Source organism: Pleuronectes platessa, chromosome 4, assembly GCF_947347685.1.
Source record: "Pleuronectes platessa chromosome 4, fPlePla1.1, whole genome shotgun sequence".
NCBI lineage: Eukaryota > Metazoa > Chordata > Actinopteri > Pleuronectiformes > Pleuronectidae > Pleuronectes > Pleuronectes platessa.
The window spans coordinates 14,454,653-14,471,276 of NC_070629.1; the positions used below are offsets into that span (position 1 = coordinate 14,454,653).

The 16,624-nt window shown below is 44.3% G+C and overlaps 1 protein-coding gene across 1 annotated transcript in view; it reads left to right on the top strand.

Moving 5' to 3' along the window:
* Positions 1 to 16,624, top strand: part of adgrv1 (adhesion G protein-coupled receptor V1) — a 99,294-nt gene that overhangs the window by 57,535 nt on the left and 25,135 nt on the right. The window contains exons 88-89 of the mRNA XM_053421042.1: positions 11,089 to 11,205; positions 16,040 to 16,218. Coding sequence (XP_053277017.1) covers positions 11,089 to 11,205; positions 16,040 to 16,218 — 296 coding nt within the window. The remainder of the gene's footprint in view (positions 1 to 11,088; positions 11,206 to 16,039; positions 16,219 to 16,624) is intronic.

A 16,624-nucleotide genomic window follows, 5' to 3' on the forward strand; every position in this document is an offset into this window, starting at 1 on the left:
GCTCCTCTCCTCCTCTTCATCTGATCCGTCTCTGTTTGACCCGGCAGCATCTTACTACTCAATTTTCATTTTGACCTTGTCGCTTTTGCCTGACACTTGAAAATGAGGCTAAATTCTATATAGTAAAGTCTCATTCACTGTTTAGGTCTTTCTTCCCCTCTAAACTGGAAAACACGAGGCAGCCAGACTGCCTGTCCTAAAATATACTGCTCTCACTTAACCTTCTTTTCACAAAATGATGATTAATGTCACTGTTTCTATTCTCTGCCTTCTCATTATGGCTGTTCCTCTCTCTCTCTCTCTCTCTCTCTCTCAGTTAGAGTGGCTGGGCACGTCTTGTATGACTCATCAGTTTGACCAATGACAAGATTTCCACATGTTTGTTTTTTTATCCTAAACTGGTTACAGTGACTTAATCTCAGAGAATCAGCGACCAGGATGTCTGCCAGCAGCATTTTCATCATAGTGTCACAACATCATATACAATGTGGTGGCTGCTATAGTCCTTAAATGCACCCTGTGGAATATTCCTTTAAAAACTGTGTTTACTTGCAGTGTTTCTCAAAAGGACACATTTCACACATTTCTTCACCTGTCAAACGTGTTGAAGACATCACACACACCCTTGTTTTTATTATATTTTGAAACCTCATTTCAGATATCAACTGACATAACCAACACTGCAACTGAGCTTTGGACTGATAGAGGCGCCTGTGGCTGAGGGCTAGAGCAGTCGTCCTCCAACCGGAAGGGCTGCGGTCCCAGTCTCTTGGGAGAGTGTCCTTGTGTCCTTGAGCAAGATACTGGACCTTATAGTTATTAGAGGTCGCTTTGGATAAAAGTGTCAGCTAAATGACATGTAATAAGAGACAGACTGATGTGTTTTTTGTATATAGCTAATAGATAGTAACATTGTCTAGGTTGGTGGGTAAGTGTATATATATTAGAAAATCAGCAACCAGGATGTCTGTCAGCAGCATTTTCATCATAGTGTAACAACATCATCTACAATGTGGTGACTGCTATAGTCCTTAAATGCACCCTGTGGAGTTTTCCTGTAAACATTAATCTAACCTAGATTACAGAGAGCCATCAGTGGAGTCTTCGACCAATGCAAGCCATCCTTGAAAGTCTGTTTTTTCTTGGTGAACTATTGACCTATAATACGAAAGCAGTACACTTACCTCATACTGTACGTGTCCTCAGCTTTCGCACATATTGAGGCGGTTATGCTTTTGTGTTTGTGGCCATTATCTGCACTTCCATTTGTTATGTTCAATTTAAGCCAAATTAAGTTTTCCTAATGCTGTGCCACAGCAGTCTCTGACCTCTCTGCACTCTGGAAGTTAAACTCTCACTTTTGCCAAATGTCTGTTGTCCTAACAGCTGCTGACCCCAGACACAGTTCCATGAACTTTCCTCTATTTCCAGCTATCTTGTCAGGTGAGATGTAGAACAGCGAACAGAATATCCTAAAAGCCCTCAAACAGAAAAAATAAATATAATTTAAAAACTGTCAAAGCCCCGGGGCAGTTATCTGAGAGGTGATTGGATATTTTAGATGCACAAATTAGACAAAATAAGCAGCGATAAACTCGTAAATACAGATTCACATAAACTGGCCACTCAGCTGCACAATGTCATTACTTTTATATTTAATTTATCTATATGTATATATACAAACTATAAATATGATACAGTTACAGATAGATATCAGGGAGTAGTCAGCTCAAGGCATTGATTCATTTTATCAATTGCTGACTTTTCTGTAGAAAATAGAGACATATTCAAACCTAAAGAATTTAGGGACTAGATGTAATAAATGTTCCAGCATGAAGAAGTCTGTTTAAAAGGTAACAATAGTTATTGTTATGTACTTATAAAGCTGTCCTTTCCAAACTCCTCATAAAGAAGCAGCCACCTTTTACCTAATTCGGTGGAGTCATCCAGTTCATCAAAAGGCTGCTGACATTTTTGCTGATAAGCAAAGTTGGAGCTGCAGTTGTCAAAGTCCCTGCTCTATTTTGGGATTTGACAGCTTGTCTTGGCAGACCTCTGTGTGCAGAGTGGAGTGAACCTTGGTGGTTTGGAGAAGAGAAAACACGCTTCATCCTGAAACTGTTGAGGTCAATATTGTTGCCGTTCCAGCTTGTTGATTGCACTGGGTTTCTCGGATTCTCCCGACTGTCGCCAAACATAATGATGCAGCATATTGGCATTAATTCTGTCGGTGATGAGAACGATTTACAATAGATTTTTTACGTTTATATTTGGTTAGAATTTAGGAATGTTCTGTTGGAGCAGTTTTAGGATTTCTGTTTTTGTTTGGAAAACTATACCAAACTTCAGATTTACATCTTACCCCTAACCCTAACCAGGAGCTCAACATTAACGATTTGCCTAATTAGGATCAGACTCTGGTCTCAATAAGGTCTACTGGTCTTGACATGGTAAGTGTTGATGCTGGTAAAAGGAGTACACACACACACACACACACACACACACACACACACCTGCATAGACAAATGTTCACAATATCATCAAGAAAGCAGAGCAAGCTTTCTCTCAGTTGTGAAACACACACATACACACACACACACACAGACACACACACAAACACACACACACACACACATACGTTAACACACAAACACACATAAGCAACACAGCCCTTGGTCCCCTTGACCTGTAGGGGTCACTGTAGCTCCACAGTTAGAGCCAAGTTCAACAGCAGATGTGAATGAAAAACCATGCCAATGACTACCCTTCTTTTTTATGACAAATTACGTTTTTTACTGTTTTTTACTGTTTCACTCAAATCCTCAATCTTTTCTTCTATGAGTGAGGACGATGTTTGATCTGTATCTAAGCAGCCAATCAAGAAATCCTCAACAGGAGTTTCATTAAAGTAGCTCAGATTCAAACTTGCAAAACAGTTGAGAGTTAAATTGCATATATTGGACTGAGCCAAAGTCCTCTAGGCCTTGTGCTAGTTTAGTCTGTGTATAACACTTGAGTTGAAGAGGCCCACTGAGACATTATGCAGCACATGATAGTCCAGCGGTGGCTCTGATTAAGTCTAAATGAGACTGCGAGGAACAGAGAACAGTGTGTGTGTGGGTAGGAGCAGCATGAATGGAACACACAGTATTTAACTCAATCAGAGTCTTCACATATTGAGCGGCCTTTCAGCCGGCCACTGACGGAGGCTGGGAGCTGCTGCAGGTCCGTCAATTTGCAAAGACACAATCTCTGCTGGATCGATGGCCAGTTGCACAGCAGTGGATGAGGCAGCCTCAGTGGGTCAGTGTAGGTTTCTGCAGGATTTTCAGATCAATAGGATTCGACTTAGGCACCTGATGATTAGACGAAGCATTAAAGAACCACTGAACTGGAGGTGATGTAACGGCCCACCGGAATACAATCCATGTGTGCCCAGGCCAGCAGCCCAATTGTTCCCCGTCTTACCTGTGATGTAACACACGTGGCGCTGTCATAATCAGTTCTCTCTCTCTCTCTCACAATTCTTAGCACTCCCTAAAAATGCTGACACGGTTATGATGGTGACACGTGAGTTACGTCACATGGGACTGTGAGACAGTGCAGTGGATAATTGTTGGCCAAATCTCTATGTATGCATTGTTTATGATAAAAAGAAATATCGTGTGTGTATATTCAGATGAACAGATTATCCTCCCTCTCTGGCTCTCAGTCTGAATCCATCTCACCTTTCCAGAATGATGGTCGGTGAAATTGCTGGAATAAAAAACAAATAAACTTTCACAGCATCAGCCGGAGCTGAAAAGTGCTCATGTTTGCATGAACTTTGGCTGTGTGGCATTTCATATATTGAGTCAGAATAGTTTAAAGCAAATGTGGTCAAACCATGGAATTCGACTATAGAATTCTATTTGTGGATCGGTGCACACCCACGTCATGTATGCCCTGAAGAACACACAGTGTGAGTCTTGTGGTGGAGCAAAGTCGACCCACTGAGTGTGTGTGTTTAGGGAGCTGGCCCCGCTCAGCTGGTTACAGTGTTTTTATAGCAGGAGCCGTGTGTGTGTGTGTGTGCGTGTGTGTGCGTGTGTGTGTGGGAATCCACTCGCACAGTTCCTGCCTTGCAACCCGAAGACTTTTCTGTCTGGCCTCCAGACCGGTTCGCACCAGATGTTGAGGAAGGAAATTCGAGAGGCGTCTCGAAAGCAGCCCTGTTGTGATTGGAAGCAGCTGCAGGTTTCCAGCTGCAGACTCTCTTTGACTGAAGTGTGAATGGGTGAAAAGAGCAGAGGCCGCTCTGTATGGATAAATGCGCCTTGTGTGGGAGGTGGTGCTAAGAGTGTCTGTATGGAGGAGGCAGCACCAGCACTGCTCCCTGTATGAGTGAACATGAGTACATTGAATTGGGACTAGTTTCTATCCATGTCTTTCTAAATGCATGAACACTAAATAAGTTATGACGAGCCATATTACCCCTACTTTCAGTTTGCATCAGTCTCTACTACACTCCACAGAAAACATTCATGAACGGATATACACATTAAAACAATTAGAGCTAGAATGTCACATAGAGCACACACCTTCATCATACATATCAATCCAAAGTCTTACAGGTTCTTCCCTGACTCATACTGCATCCTTCACCTGAGTATCATGGAAATACGTCCTGTAATTTTAGAGTCATCTTGCTTAGAGACAAACAACCTACCAACAAAACAAAGGAACACTCTAAAAACAAGTTTTATGTCATTTCTACCAAATCTGTAAAACATTCAATGGAATGAAATTGTGTATATCAGAACCCATGTGCGCATGCAAACAAATGACAATCCCAAAAAGCTGTAGTGCTGAGTGGCTGAGTTCAATTGATTTCCAACAAAAATAAAATAATAAGCATTCAAAATATGTTATCTAATCTTGTTCAACAGTCGTATGGTCTGTGGGAAGAAGCTTTTGAAGATGAATTATTATAATAATATAATGAAACAAATATGAATTGATTCAGCTTCTTTTAGAACATGATGCATCAGCAATACATATCGTACAGGGCACAAAAATCTTCAAATGTTCTGACTACACATAAAAAAAAACAAAAACTGTGATTTTCCTTGGCTTCCACATTCCCTCACCTTTAAACAACGGCATCAATGTCACGCTAAACTTGTTGACAATTGTGCAAACTTGCTGTAGCCTTCTCACAAAGCCCTGAAACCTGCAGACTTTGCATCTTATCGTCTATTGTGGGAATATCAGTGCTTCCCAGAATGTGCGGTATAAAGGCTCCTGATATCCTCCCCTCCCTGTCTCACAGATGCAAGTAGACACAGTGTTACCGGTTTTGCGGCGTGTGCTCACGTAAGCGAATGTAGGATGCGGTGTTGTGGTTGTTTGGATTTGAAACATGCCAAAGGGGGGTGGGTGTTTATTTGCAAACAGCTGGCTCAGCAAATAAGCCTCAGCGCAAGGTTCAACCCCAAACACATGTGAACTTTACTCCTACATTCTGACCTTAAGCAACTGAAAACGCTTTTCTTTCTGTAAATACCTGAAATAGCTGTTCATTAACGCGCAGGAAAAGTACGTTGGTGAACCATCTAGTATGTCATAAATATAGAAACCTTTAAAAACTTAAGATTTAGATGTCGGGACGTTAGACACTTGAGATTTGATCGATCCCCACCTCAGCACTGGCCCCGTTTTGTGTTTGTCTTCACTTATTCTGTATTTTACCAACCTCACATGTCTCGTCAGCGAATGTCAGCTCACTTAACTTATCCCCCAACACACTGGCCCACTAACCCAGCTATCAGCAGGCCCCATGTGACCTGTTCCGTGCAACTCGCTGCCCTGTGTGCTCCGGCACATAAACAACACGCTCGCTCGCATGAATTTAGAGGCTACCGCACGTGAAGAGACTGATGATGCTTGCTCACAATGAAGAGTGTGAAAAAAAACTGCATTGAGTGGCACAAATACTGTCACCGCGATTTGTGTTTAAAGCCTCACTAAGTGTACTTACATAAATGTGTACTTATATATATTCTAGCTTCTTTTTGCCTAGGCCACTAGAAGCTCTGAGGAGGAGTGGCGGCACAGTGATGAGAGGAGTGAGGCGGCCTGACGGGAAGGCTCTGCCTCAGTGAGAGTGATGAGAATGAATGAGTGTGGAATAATAATCTCATGTTTCCCTTTCTCCCGTTTCTTTTTCTTCTTCTCTTCGCCTGAACAAAGGCATTAGAGGAAACACCCAGGGTGCAGGCTGAGGCTGGAACCAGCTAGATCAGACCGGTAGCTGTTAGAGAGAAGGGGGGAGTTAAGGGAGCAGGGGAGAAGGAGGAGGAGGAGGAGGAGGAGGGGGCGAGGAGTTGAGGGGCTGCAGAAGGAAGAGCTGGGAGGAGGGAGGAGGGAGGATGGAGGAGAGGGAGAGGTGGAGGTTAAGTGTTTTGGACATGGGTCTAGATGGAGAGTCTGGCAGGCAGACAGCCAATGCCCTGTTCCCTCAGTGATGTAATGCATCAGGCCGATGCTATTTTTAGCCACAATGGTACACTGAGCTGCCTCAGCATCAGCACACAGGGTGTGCATTGATCAGCAGCACAACTTGCTGTGCATAGTTTCCCCTGTGCAGTCTGATGCTGCAGCATTTCTCTCCTCCATCAGACATAACGTGTTTTGTATTGTACTGAATTTAATTTCTCTTATTCTTTTTTTTTTGCTAATGCATTTCTGCTTTCTTTCATCTGTCTCTTGATGAGTTTATTTGACATTAATCCCATTTGATGTGCAGCTCTCGGATCATTTACTGCTGCTGAGCGAGGGTTGAGAAACAAGCCTTTTGTTTATTTCAGAGGCCGCCTGTCATATCAAAGTGAGGTTAAATCTTTTATATAGATAAGAAGAATAACTCCCGAAGGGCAGCAAGCGATCTGGAACAAAAACATCAGCTCTGAGCTGCAGAGGTGCTTCAGGGAACGCGCAAATTTGGCAAGACAGCGAGGAGTTAAAGGAGTTAAAGGGGTTAACTGCTTTTTTTAACTTGGTTACCCGGGTTTAAAAATGTCACCCGGGTCATATATCCGCTAATTTGGGTGTAAAAGATATTGTTCTGTGTCTGTCTCTCCACCCAGTCTTGAGTCTTGATATCTACTCTTTGCCTGGTAAGATAATGAATGAATAGGATTCAGGCATTACGTATGTGAGCTTAGGTGGTTCCTGCTTTACCAGATGCGATGTAGTCCTGCAGCACCTCCCTGTCTCTGCTCTGAATAAACCCGAGGCTCTAGACACGGCGACTCCGGCTGCCTTATACAAAAGAGGAGGAGGCCTCGGGGACAAAAGGACAGAGGAGCAGATATTGCTCTGATAAACTCCACATCCGCACCTATCTCCTCCCCGCCACAGCTAATCCAACCCCGTGGCGAGTCTTCATTACTTCGGCGCTGACATGTACCTAGGCTCTTTTCTCGAAGCAGCGAACAATGGCCTCAGTTGTAACCGTGACCTCCAAATCTACTTAGCTTACCTCAGACCTCTTCATACAATCGTGCTGCGGACTTTACGTTTCTTTTTCAAGCACAGAGCTTGATCTTAACACAGATTGCTCTATTCAATAAGGCCAAAGCAACAGGTGCAGGAATTAGTTTGGGGTTTGATCTGACAAAGGATGTCATATACCATCGTCGCAGGTGACACTATAATGAGAGGCAGCGGTTTATGTTACAGGTCATTAGGTCACAGAGGTTTGCATGTTCCACCATTGACCAGTGACCAAAGATCAGTCCTCTCTGTCATGAATTGTACTTTACTCCCTTTGTCCCAATTCCACCTCCCTCTTTTATTTTTTTCCGGTCTTCAAAAGTTGTTGAAATGTAGAAGTCCAATTACGTTCACTGGTGTAGTTTCTTTAACAGATGACATCAACTTTGGGATGATATCCTCCTCTGGTCCGGGGCCTTGTTATGTTTAACCTGTTAATGTGATCCATCTCGACCAAAGTCAACACTTATGCCACTGCAGTAGAAATGCTAAATTAAATCCATTTAAACATTCCAAATTCACATCATTTATAAAAAAAAAGCATTTAGTGCCTTGTTATATACTGTGTAAAGTCAATACGACCCCGGGGGAAGAGAAGTTTCCTGTGTTTATTTAAAGGCTTGTGTCTTGTCCCCTGTGACTGTCTGAGTGTTAAAACTCCCCTTCACTGCACATTATCCCAGAAAGTGGCGACAGCAGCATTTACACAGATCTGGGCTGCAGCTGGATGTAAACTTCAGTGTGTGTGTGTGTGTGTGTGTGTGTGTGTGTGTGTGTGTGTGTGTGTGTGTGTGTGTGTGTGTGTGTGTGTGTGTGTGTGTCTGTGTGTGTGTGTGTGTGTGTGTGTGTGTGTGTGTGTGTGTGTGTGTGTGTGTACTCTATTTCCGGCATAAAAACTGAGCTTGTCAGGACCAGAGCTCACTTCTGAGCTCCTGGTTAAGGTTTTGGTTAAGATATAAATCATGGCTAGGTTATGGCTAGGGTTAGGCATGAATTGGTTATGGTAGAAGTTATGGATACGATTTTGTTAGGCAATGCAATGTCCTCATCTGGATAACTGCACAAAGCTGTGTCTACGTGACATGAAGTGCGTATCTCTACCAGAGTAACCCTAACCCTACTCAGCAGTAACAATAGAGTCTTAAGCAACAGGCACAAAAGACATAAAAAGGCACCACAGTGAAAATGTGTGTGTTCACCGGTCTGTGGAACTGCTTATTTTATTTGACCTTTTTACAAGACTGAATACATCGAGACAATATGTCATCAAATAAAACCTTCCAGTGATCCACCCTGTTACCTGCTGACTCACCCAACCTGGTTCACAGAGTTCACCTGGTTTCTATCCTCAACCCACACCAGGGCGTTCCTATAGCTCAGGGCAATGGAGGACACAAACACACCGAGACTCGTACACAGCCGGGAGGCACCAATCTGTCGGAGGCTGCACTCTTCTGGGCCCTTTGCCCTCCTTTCCTCACAGGGTCATTTCTCATTATCTCTTATGTCATCCACAGGGGTCAGTAGGTCGAGTGGTTCAGTAGACATCCCGGTGGATTTTAGGGTTTGTCTCTAAAGCCTATAGCAAACATGCGCGGGCACATTGCTTGAAGCTTAGCCTGGTTAAGATTTACACTGCTGTTCCAGACAGTGTTCACTATGTTGTTGTTCTGTACATGCAGCCAAATCTAATTTAAATCCATATAATCATTAAAGTAGATGAGCCGAGCCAAAGTCTAATACCTCGACACACTCACTGATAACTCATCCCCCTCCAGTTCCATGTGTGCCTGCCTGTCTGTGCTGCGTGTTTGCTCACGAGTATGTGTCACAAGTCCTGCAGTGTATTTGGCATTTCTCGCTCGGTCCTTTCCCCATTGTTTCGTTTCCGAGAGAGGAGAGTTGGTGTGTCACTCTGTGTCCGTGGTCGAATGAGGCTTAAGCTCTGCCAAAAACACACACAGGCCCCCCCCTGCATAATCTTTGTTCCCATAAACTACCTGAACACCCCCCCCCCCCCCCAAATCAGGCATCTTTCCAGGCAGCTCGGGCATGAGTTTCCTTCCTGTGCCATCCCTTCCACTCACACCCTGCAGGGCCTGGAACATGGATGGGAAAACGACTCATGGTTCCTTTCTTTGCGTGAACGCCCAGGTTTTTCCCCTTAGTCAACAGGAGGCTGCAGGCAGTGGCTCGTAAAAGCTGGAAAAATCACAAGGATGGTTATTAAAGGTTTTTCCTGATGGGATTTATCAAAATGTAAGAAAGTAGGACAGCAGGAAATAGAAACACTGTAGAGGAGAGTAATCTTAGGAGTGACTATACGTTGGCATCACCCAAATCAAGGTTGGATATGAAGGCCACGTCTTTTAAACGTCAATCCTTGTCTGACCTCATAAAACAGTTCAAAAGCAAGCTGTGTTTGTTTGTGAGTGCGTGCGAGTGTGCATGTGGACCTGCAGTGTCCCGGCCCAACCTACCTATTTACCTTGTTACTATAGCGACCTGCCTGCTATGAAAATTAGTCGATACCAAAGGGTGGTACCAGCAGGCGAAATGACTAAAACACGGATAATTACAGTGTGCTTAGGTTAAAGTGACGCTGTTAAGCTGCTGTTTGAGGAAGATGTGGTGATAAACCCTCCTTTTCTCACCTGAAGCTGTGCGACTGCTGCTCTCAGTCCCCGGCTGCCGAGTGTAGCGAACGTAATGTAAAGTAACATTTGAGACCATGTTATCAGTCCCCCCCCCACGTTCCTCGGCTTCTGCCACACTCTCAGTCACCCTCTCTCCCTGGTCCACGGCGCTGGCAGCGGGCCAATGGGCTAAGGGTTATGTAACCATCGGCCAGCTGCAGTGGCACCGAACTCTTGTCAGTGCCAGAGGTTAATGAAGCTCTGGGATGGACGGCAGAGCAGCAGTATTTTCTGCTGCCCTCATGGGTTTTCCACACAGTCCTGCCTCCAATGTTACAAATTGAATTTTGGTCCTGGTGCCTTTCCATCTACAAAAATCTCCCTCCCTCTTTCTCTCTGCCACGCACATACACACTCACACACACACACGCTTACCACACGTTGTTTTCTGCGGTGCCCCTTTATTCCGTTATCCGGAGAAATGTGACACCCACACATTTGCAAGAATCTCTGCATGTGTGGGACGATAGGAAGGACCACATTTTGTCTTTGTTGTTTGTGTTGTTGTTTTTGTTTTGGCTCCAGTCTGCATTGCTTGCTGCATGGTGATGTAACAGGTCTGCAGGATGGGATGTCTCTCCTCGGGAGGGGGCGGAGGGGGTATCCAAATCCTGCTACTTAAAAAATGTATGCACCATAGGACAAGCTGCAAATTGCCTAAGGACACAATATGAACTGCTGGCATTGCGAGGAGCAGTGCACCTGTATACAAACAAACATTTTCCAGTGCTCTCTTAAAGGAGCAAATTGTGTACATGCGTGGATTTCCATAAAAACTTGCTGCTGCCGCTTCCTGTGAGAACGTGTGAAATTCGCATCACACACAAGTTCTAAATTTGTCTTTTTCTCTCCTCAGATCTGTTTACTGGTCTCAGCTTTCCGGGGCCGGATGTTTTCAGAGGACAGCTGTGCTGCTCTGGCGCTCTTCTCTCACTACTTCCACCTCAGTCAGTTCTTTTGGATGCTCATACAGGTAATACACAGACCTTGGAACTGCCCTAAGTGATCCAATCGCAAGTTGTCAGCGCTAAATACAGGCGTGAGGTGTGAATGCGTCCCATATGCGTCCTGAGATCCACAAAACCACATTCAGAGGTCACGTGGGATGCATGTGGTCACATTCTTTGACTTGTGTAAACCCAAATGTGTCCTCGGCCAAATATGAAGGAGTCGGACCACCTACTCCACTGACATCCTCTGACCCGCTGCTGTGTCACAATCACTTAAATATATTTCTATGTTCTCAGTGACCATGCGTCTGTAGCCACCACGATATCAACACTGATCACCACATAACGATTGATACTTTTATTTTTTTTTATGGTAAAAACATTTCTTCACAGCAGCGGCACGAGACTCATTCAGCCCCTCCTCTGCCTCTCTCACTCTCGCTCACTTGCACCATAACACCCACGCAAGCTGACATAGGGAACATCTCTAAACTCACATTGGGTAAAAATAACATCATGAGGTCTCTGTGAACACAAATAGCAGTCGTGATTATTTGCATATAGAGCGGGGGAAGTGACATCCAATCACAAGTGGCCACAGGAGACACTTCCAGGACACATTTTAAGGCGTGAACACATGACTTAGTGCTGTCGGATTGTGATTTATATCCCTGGGGTTCAATGTAAATACCAAGATGCAGTCTGTACTGCGGCTAAAAAACTGTAACCCCTGATGTCTTTAAAACCTGAATATTGGGTGATAGACAGCATTGTTATTACCCTTAGATAAGAAAAGGTTATTTTCCATAATTGTTGAATCGGTACTGTGCAGACAGTTTGTGATGTATGAGTCTTTTTTTTTCTCAATATGAGCAGGGATATTGCTTTGTCCCTGTGAAAAAGAAGACATGAGAAGTGCTTCACCGTTATAAATGTGAGCCTCACTGAGGTCTGTAATCTCACAATGGGCTTCAGTGTCGAGCAGCAGCACAAGAGGGTCAGTCTGTGGGTCAAAGATAAACTGTACAGCAAATTGAGTGATTTTAAAATGTCATCGTGCAACCAATAGTCTTTTTTTGCCGTAACCTCCTTATTGTAGTTTGTTGCAGTTAACAACAAACAGTTAAACGCGTGTTCAGTTAACTCCTGTTTTCATTAGGGGACGAGATGAAGGCTCCACTGTGCTGCATGACATGACCTGTGACCTGAGACTGGTACCACTTAGTAACACTTCGCCACACCTAACCCACCCCTCCTTTTTTCTACCATCTGGCCTCCATTTCATATTGTTTTTCTCTTGTGTGTCGTAACGTCCCAGAGCAAAGCCGCTCAGGCAAAGTCCTGACTTGAAGATATAAGGGCTTGATTTACGCTGGCGGCTGGAGTCTAACTGACATCAAAAACTGAACTTTTCATTTCTCCTCAAACATTTGTTTGCACTCAGTAGTAGAGCCCGACTGATGCCATAGATCCATGTCACTCAAAAAGGAAAAGAATATGATTTTTGTCTGGGGGTGTACATTTTATCTAAGCCAGTTTTTAATCCCGCGGAGAGACTATAGACGACCTCTGACCCGCTGTGAGGGAACAGGAATGTGCTGAGCAACGGATAGAGAGGACGTCAGGGATTGAATATTCACCTCAGTTGATCCTTTTCTTAATGGAGCCCTGTGGAGTCATTCACTTTTTCCAAATTAAAACAATTGCTTGTTTTACATGCATGAATTTTTAGACTGAATAAATGGTCCCCTTAAAGTCATTCTCAGCCCAGGCCCAAATAATAATAAAAAAATTTGAGGTGGGAAATGTGATCCGTTGTTGCTTTACTCAAAATCCCAATGATAGTTGTTACTCTGTGGTCAAGTAATTCAGGCTGACGTAAAAAAGAATGACTGTCAGCAAATAAACATGAGCCAGTATGTTCTGTACCAGACCAGACTCCTCAGGAGAGCGGTTCCAAAAGTCACCATCGTCGTCCCCCCCCTCTTTCCCCCCCTCTTGTGTAAGTCTCTGGCTGTTGTTGTGCTTACACACTCTTAAATCTTTTACGGCGTGTGACGTTTGTTAGTGAACATAATCAATGTTTATGCAGTGGATATAATCTCTCCTGGCACATACGTTACAATCGCTGGAGTATTATAAGATTAGCCCTTTGACCCACATTAGGGTAAGACTGGGACCAGGCAGTCCTGTACATGCTAAACATTACATTTTTTCTTATATCGAAGTGTTTTAGGATGACCTCTGACAAAAGACTACCGTTTCATGTAGCTTCAGAAGTGTTCAAATGTGAAAGGAGCGGCAGTGGGATAAATTGTGTGTTGACGTAAATAGGCAGTTTAGACACACGGTAATAGTTAGTGTGGTTGTAGAGCTGATGTGTTGTAGTGGAGGACACATAAACTATGATTTACAGCAGTCATTTATTCACATAAATGTCATTTATGTGAATTTATTCACATAAGTCATTTATTCACATAAATGACTCGCTTCACTTTTCCTTCAAATGTGTCACAACCAAAGCGCCTCGCATCATATCTGCTCTACATCTCTCTTAAATATGGCTGCCAACCTGGTTTCCATTGATGTGTGGTCTTAAACCCCCTCTGTCCTCACCAATCTCTCAGTATCGACCCTCCTGATGTCTCACCGCTCATTTTCCCCCCTATCAGGTGGCTGCTCTCAGCTAAGTGGTTGATACGAGTAGGCGCCAGCAGCAACTCATCTCAGAGCATGAAGAAGATTGAAATCGATAACTGCTGCGTGTCGGGTTCATACACACAAACTCAGTTTACTGAGAAGATGCACAACAATACATAACAATACTGTACAGTTCTTTCAGTCAGGAAAGACCAACTTAAGCCTCAGTTTCATAATGTATTTGTACCCTGATCCACTGTGCTAGTCAGCGAGACTATCAAACAGCTATGGAGCACACCTCATAGGTTTGTAGTTGCCAGTGTTTTTTAGTCAACACATACATTTCAGTATTTTCAAGGCGCGGGTCAGTGGAAACCAGTGGCTGTCAGGCCATCTAGTCCATCTGTCAGCTAACATCTAAGTATCTTCATGGCTAGATCCCACAAGATGTAAGTCAAATATTGAAAATCAAGTTTTTGTTCAACCTTGCGATACGCTGGCGACCTGTCCAGGGTGTAGCCCGACACTCACCCAAAGTCCGCTGGATTTACCATCCTGGTAATGATACCCCTGGTGTCCACAGAGTTTAGGAGCTGCTAAAAACGGAGAAGCTTGAAAACACTGCTGGCCCCGTAGTTTTGAGGCTGGACGGGCAGAAACGGATCTGTTTTGAAATGATGAGACCCACCTTCACGTGCTGATTGGGACTTTTGGGTCTTTCTCGATCGTGATGTAGCCTTTGCCAGTTTATCAGTGTCCTGTCACATGATCCTCTGTCTGCTGCCGGTGTCGAACACATCAATAACGAGCGTTGCCGACCCTGTTATCTTTGCTACCAACTGTTCTGCAGTAGATTTTGCAATTTACAATGATTCACAGCTGCTTACATGTGAAGGAGACAAGCTATTTGGAGAGCAAGTGATGTGACGTGCACTTTCAGTTAGTTTGGACAGGATTAAATCTGATGCAGAGCCAAAGTGTATACGCTGGACAGAGATTATTTTATTTTGAAAAAGCCATTTTCAAACGAGATCTCTGTAGTTTGGATGTAGCCTTAGGCTGCAGTATCCACAGCCAGCGAGTGACGCAGCCGTTGCAGAGCACACACTCTGTTACACAGTCTTACCCATAATGCATTACTGTGCATGTCTTGGTGGCTCCAGCCTGCTCCCAGAGAAGGCGAGGCAGCTCTTGATTGACTATTGTCTCAGGGCAGTGCAGCCAAGCTGTTACACAACGGTGTATCCTGAGCACAAAGTGTATTGTTTGTTTGTTTTGCCGGTGTTGTGTATGTGTATGGATATGGCTAAGCATCTCTTAACCTCCAGTTATTAAATGCGTCACCGTGTCCTCGATGCGAATGTCCTCAGACAGACGGACACAAACAAACACCGTCAGCTGTTGTTCGTTGTAGCCGTGGCGCCGTTGCATAAATGTGTGTCATCCTGAACCAAACAATGGACTTTAACTATAAACCCAGCAGACAGGTTAGATTAGAAAACAGAGAGCAAGTTTGTATTTACCCTTGAGCTCGTCTTTAAAAGGTAAATGGATTTGTATAGCGCTTTTCTAGTCTGATGATGACCACTCAAAGCGCTTTACAGTACAGTTTTACATTCACCCTTTCACACACACATTCATACAGTGCATCTATCCCAGCACTTTGTTATTCTATGGGGGGCCATTCAGGGTTCAGCATCTTGCCCAAGGACACATCGGCATGCAGATGGGTCAGACTGGGGATCGAACCGCCGACCTTCAGGTTGGAGGACGACCACTCTACCCCTCAGCCACAGCCGCCCCTTTAAAACTCAAAATAAAGTTTTGCCCTTTGCTCTCCACCAGTGTATCAGATTAATGATACGGCATTGTCCCTGTGTGAGATCTTCACTCGGGTGAAAGACACTGTGTCTGTTTCCCCGAACAGGTGTTCAGGAAAGCCACTTATGTAACAATGCAGGGCTTAGTGCATCTGATGGAGCAGTCTATCAAAGCCTGCTAGATTACAAAGCAAACATCACTGTTGTGTGTGTGTGTGTGTATAGAAGTGTGGCTGTATGAGACATGGAAAAAAATCATCCAAAGTCCAAACACTTTGCTTTTTCCTCACAACATCCAGGTGCTGCTGCAGGTTTAAAATGTATTACCCATAAATGTGTTGCCTGTGCAGGAACATATCTGTGTTCACATGTTGTTTTCCTCTAACCGTGTCCCCAGGCCGTGAACTTCTGGCAAGTGCTGGTGATGAATGACGAGCACACCGAGCGCCGCCACCTGCTCTACTTCCTGTTGGGCTGGGGACTTCCCGCCCTCGTCATCATAGTCCTGGTTATCGTGTTGCTCGGCGGCTTCGGCTGGACGATACACGCCGTGTACGGACTGGTGCAAGGAGACGTGTGAGTGCATGGTGCAAGACACTAATACATACACGAGTGGTTGTGAGAACTGATGAAAGGGAGGTGGAATAAATCCAGGGTAATCTGTTTTCCTGAGACGGCTCAGGAATGTGCTTTCAAAACCGGTTTGTGTCAGTCACGGTGACTTGAGTTTCATTTTTACACCCTCACTTGAGTAGAGCAAACAGAAAACACCTGAGTCTACGACATCATGTGAGGAGGTGGCTCGACCAATCGGCTGAACGAATCGGTGAGTTTCGGTGTTTGCGTGCGTCTCCCCACTACCTGGAGGGTGGAGGCTTTCACACAGAAGGAAAAAAGCTTCAAATAACTCGGATAGGTTATGGTTCTTTATGTGTTTGTTTACTCTAGTCAGATGTGTGTATGTGTGTCTATCTATCCTTCC